A 4,834-nucleotide genomic window follows, 5' to 3' on the forward strand; every position below is an offset into this window, starting at 1 on the left:
CGGGGGGGGGGCCCCCCTGTGCTTGCCCCCCACCCAGCCGAGACCCCCACAACTAACATCACATTCCTTGGAGAGCTGAAGTGGAGCCCAGGCAGCAGACACCAGTGCTCGAGGTCACACAACAGCAGTGGGGACATCCCAAGCGTAATGCCAGCAAGCATCACCACCTCATTCCCACCAGCCAGGGTGCTGAGATCCCCCTTCTCGACCCTGCGCTACCCAGGGACCCTCTGCTCAAGTGTTGTCGAGGTTCAGGTCCACCCCAGGCCCTCGTCAGTACAACAGCCTGCCCTTAGTGCTGGCACGGTCCTGCAAGAAGAGCATCCATGCCATCCCCCTCAGCCACCTCCACAGCTTCCCACGATCCTGCAAAAGCTTTGTGCCGGGAGCTTTTTGCCCTGGACTGGGTTTCCCCAGCTCTCAGCAGCTTTTTAACCCTCTGTGCATCCCAGTGAGCAAACCGAGGGCTGCAGGAACAGAAAAGCAGCAGTAATACCTCCCTTCCCAGGGCAATACTCACAGGCCCGACAGGGTGTCCTGCTGGAGGTAAGGCAGAGCCTTCGCATTCGAGATTATTTCCTGGGGCAAAGAGGACGGCTCCATGCGCTGGAACATGGGGGCATTTTTCTGTATTGAAGAAAAGAAGAAGCTGAGCCTTCCCACTACTTGGGAAGGCGACGGCGTGCTCACGTTTGCTGCTGGGGACCGAGGATGCACGGTCACCAAAGCCCATCCTGTATCACCATCCTCATCCCTCTCAGGGGGCTGGCTGCACGGTTGGTCGGGATGTGGTAGGAAGCAGCGAGGGTGCTCTGAACATCCCTGTCCTACCCACCGTGTGCCCAATCCCAGCCTCACCTGCTCCTCCAGCTGCTGCCGCTGCTTCTTCGCTTTGCTCTGCTTGTAGTAATCCATGATCATCATGGCTGCATATATTTTTCCAACAGTCAGGTCAGAGGCTGAGAGCGTAAGGAGGGAAGGAACGTGGGGGACACTTAACAGAAACAGCAGGTCTGAAGGCACCGGCGCAGATCTTGGGAAGAGCCCTGATGTGGGATACCCTCAAAGTCTGCTCACCGCTCCGAAAGAGAGGTGACAACCCAGGCACTCCATGTGGAGATAAAAGGGATGGAGATGGCTTGAAAGCGTCATCATAAACCACCAAGACACACACCTTCACCACACCATCATATGTAACGGAGCAAGTAATGCTCAGCCTCCTGCCCTTGCATGCTCCAGAGACGATTTATGGGAGACCCTGGGTTTGGCAGGAGCAGATCCCTGCAAACTGGGTGTTTTTCAGGAGGGTTCCCAAGCAGTCAGACAGAGCAAGGCGGAAGCCAGCCTGGAGCAGCACAAACCCTTTTCCCACGTTTGCCCCAGCTGGGGATGGGTCTGACCGCACCCCCCACCCACTGGGAAGAAGATGATGCAGGTATGATGGAAATTTGACGGTGATGACAGCCTGCACAGAGACTCACTTTTTGGCATGGGTACCAACAGGTCAAGCATCTTCTGGGACAGGTGAGGCCAAATGGTCAGGATCTCCTTTTGAAGCTCGGAGTCTAACTGCTGCCAGTCTGCACCACCTTGAACGATGAGGGGGAAAATAGACCACGGACATCAATACCTGGCACCAGGGTGCAAGTAAAACCACCCCTTTCCCACCCTAAAGTGAGGTTCACAAGCAGCAACCAGCTCTCTGGGCCAGGGGGGCCACCTTGCATCAGCGAGCCTGGTCTCCTGCTCTTGCATGGAAACTTTCCTGCCACCCCTTCCATATGCGCCTCCATCTCCCCATCCCCTGCCCTCCCACTCAAAGCTGCCATCTTCCAGCTCGCCTTGGGTCCGTCTCTGCGGTTCCAATCCTACTCCAGCCCACACACACCTGCTGCTGCCCCACTTTCTCTTTTCTGGTGAGTGGATCACGTGCCGGTGGAAGAGAAGCTCCGCTTGGTTGAAATCCTTAAATAGGCGGCGATGATGCGCAAGGAGGAGACCAGAGCCCCCACGGTCAGTGGCGACAGGATTTGCTGGGCTGAGGAAGACCCAGGCTCAAAGGGAGATGGTCAACCCACGTCAACCAGAGACACCCAAGCCTGAGGCAACTCTGCCAAGCCTTAGGAGATACAGGTTCAAATCTCCGCTCTATCTAGGGGGGCTTGAACCCCAGGAGCTATCTCGTCACGGAGCTTTTGCTGGTGTTTTGCCCTGGGTTGGGTTTTCTTGCAACAACTAAGCTGTTCCCAGGAGATGTTTTATTGAAAATGGTATGTTTCTGCAGAAAGCTTTTGATCTGATGAATCAGAGTGTTTCCAGCAACAACAACAAAACAGGTTTTCCTGCTCTGAACATTTTGTCTTCCCTGAGAGAGAGACTTCTGTTCCCCGCAGCCTTAGGAAGCCAAGCACACGCGATCTTCTCCCTTGGTTTGGCTTTGGGAAGAAGGGGAATTCTCTCTCTCTCCTCAGTTACACAGCGGACATCAAGCTGTTTCTACTCCCTAGAAGCAGCTTCCACTGGAAAACTGGCCACCCCTTCCCTAAAGAAACACATCTTTTATAGAAAGCAGCAAAAATTTGCTTATTCAAGGTAATCACGTGCTAGGTTCTGGGTGACCAACCCCAGTTTGTCTGTGATGTCCTCAGCCTTCCCAAAGGACACTGGTCACTCTGAAACGCTCCTGGCTCCGTCCCCTCCCTACCCCATCCACCATACCTTTGGCAATTTTGATGTCCAAGGCCGTGCGTATCAGCGCCATCAAGGTGGAGGTAAAATGGACCGTCATGTCCTCGGCCACGGGCATGTTCATCAGCACCAGTCTCTGCGCAAGAGAGAGAAGAAAACAGCGGACGGAAAACAATATCGAAAAACACATCGACCAGGCTGGAGGAAAAGAAATTAAACATTAAACAAAAGGGAAAAAAAAATAGAAAAATTAAAAAATAAAAAGCAACAAAGAGTGTCAAAACAGCACAGCCAAAAAAGAAGGGCAAGGATCACCCCGCCACCCCCTCCCCCCGGCTCCTTCCACCCCAGGACACCGGCTCACTGCCTTCCAGGGCTCCTCCTGCACCCCAGGAACAGCCCCTGAGCCCCCCTCTCCATGGCACCGGGGCTGCCACGGCACCTCCCGGTACTTTTGGGAAGACACGCCTGATCCGTCAGGGATGTGGGTGTCAGGAATGCTCGGGAAGGGGAGAAGGGGACTCAGGTTTCTGTTCCCGGGGTGGTTTGGCTTTCAGCTCTCAACCCTTCCCATCTGGGGCAGGGGAGAGGAGGGTCCCTAACCTTCAGGGACTTCAGACCGGCTGGATTCCTCTAGCATGCTACATCCTGGCGCTCCCTTTTTGTGTCTTTCAGAGATGAAGTTTGCCAGCACATGCACAGGGTCCAAATTATCCAAGGGTGGGGAAGGGAAGGAGGGGTAGAAAAAGTGCAGAAGGAAAGAGAGAAGGGCAACCAAGGCAGGTTAGACACGCCATGCTCCTTCCCCACTCTGGGCAGGTGGGGTGCAAACCGAAGTGACCAGATCCACTTTCCAGAGAGTATATTTTGCTTTGTGAATACCTTGGGTCATCCCTTCCCTGCCCATTCCCTTTCCCCTGGCTTCTCATGTCCTTTCCCTGCCCTTCAAGCTTCCCTTTTTCTCCTGGAAGAGTGTGATGATGGATGGATGCGTGCGTGAACAGACACGTGAGAGCTGGGGAGGGTGGCAGCGTTCGTGAGCTTGAAGAATTCCCCCCTTGGCCAACCTTGAGCGCTGCTAAAAGGGCTGTGGGCAACAGCCTGCTGCCAAGGAAAGCTCCAGACCTGGACAACACATTGTTCCAGGCTTGTCCTAGCAGCTCCCAGCCCATGACCTTCAGGGCCTCCCATGATCCCGCTCCACGCCTACGCAGCTGGGAGCTGTGCCTGTGCCGTGAGCTGAACGCCAGCCACTGCCCTGGGGAGGGGTAAAATGCAGAGCTGCTTCTTGACGGCACCTGGCTTTGCCTTGCATGGGCCATCCTTGGGATAGCTCATGCCAACGCGCCTGGCTCCTCACGCACTGCTGAGCTGCTCCTCCAGGATCTCACCTCGCTGCCCGCATGCTTCCCAACTCCCTGGGTTTTAGCCCTATTTCTGCCGGCTGGGACAAAGGTGGTGCCAAGCCCAGGGGATGAGCTTGTGCCCGTGGGCTCCTGCAGACATCCCGCCCTCCCAACTGTGCTACGGGGTTGCTCCTCACCTCACCCTCCAGCCCTCCCACTCCCACACTGACCCTCCTCTTCCACTGGGGTCTTCCACTCCTCGGGCTTGCGAGTGACCGTGGCAGCGTCACACGCACAGGCCGTGGGGACCAGCCAGCCTGGCCCGCCAAGCACACCCAGCTCCCCCGGAGTGAGCTAAACACGTGTTGGATGCCCCCAGCACTTCGCCGGCTCCCCCCAGCCCCACCTCCCGCAGCTCCCTCAAGCCCCGGCTCCTGCTCGGCTCTAGCCCCCATAGAAGGAAGGGTTGATCTACCTTATAGGCCACTTTGGAAGGACATCTCTTGCCGAGGCCTAGCGGTGGTGACATAAGAGTCAGCATTTCATACATCTCAGTGTAATGGATTCGGCCACTGCTCATGAAGGGGGAAGGGGAGGGAGGGAGATGCAGAGAGAGAGGAGGCATTCCCAGAGAGCGGAAAAACACACGAACAAAAGTAGTACAGGAAAACAGGAGAGAAGAAAAAAAAAAAAAAGAAAAAAACAAACGGACAAACAGGAAAAGAACAGGAAACCCGTTAATCAAGGCAAATCATACATGAGAGACTGTCCTGATGTGGATTTATAGCACTGCTCACACA

The 4,834-nt window shown here is 55.4% G+C and overlaps 1 protein-coding gene across 1 annotated transcript in view; it reads right to left on the reverse strand.

Annotated features, from left to right (window-relative positions):
* The window catches only part of LOC104516403 (voltage-dependent R-type calcium channel subunit alpha-1E-like), a gene marked incomplete at both ends in the record, with an annotated part of 81,547 nt that overhangs the window by 4,035 nt on the left and 72,678 nt on the right, over positions 1 to 4,834 (reverse strand). Inside the window, 5 exon segments of the mRNA XM_010160712.1 lie at positions 521 to 627; positions 859 to 959; positions 1,482 to 1,589; positions 2,719 to 2,824; positions 4,510 to 4,606. Coding sequence (XP_010159014.1) covers positions 521 to 627; positions 859 to 959; positions 1,482 to 1,589; positions 2,719 to 2,824; positions 4,510 to 4,606 — 519 coding nt within the window.

The sequence above is a fragment of the Eurypyga helias genome, unplaced genomic scaffold (genome assembly GCF_000690775.1).
Source record: "Eurypyga helias isolate BGI_N326 unplaced genomic scaffold, ASM69077v1 scaffold16211, whole genome shotgun sequence".
In the NCBI taxonomy this organism is placed as follows: Eukaryota; Metazoa; Chordata; class Aves; order Eurypygiformes; family Eurypygidae; genus Eurypyga; species Eurypyga helias.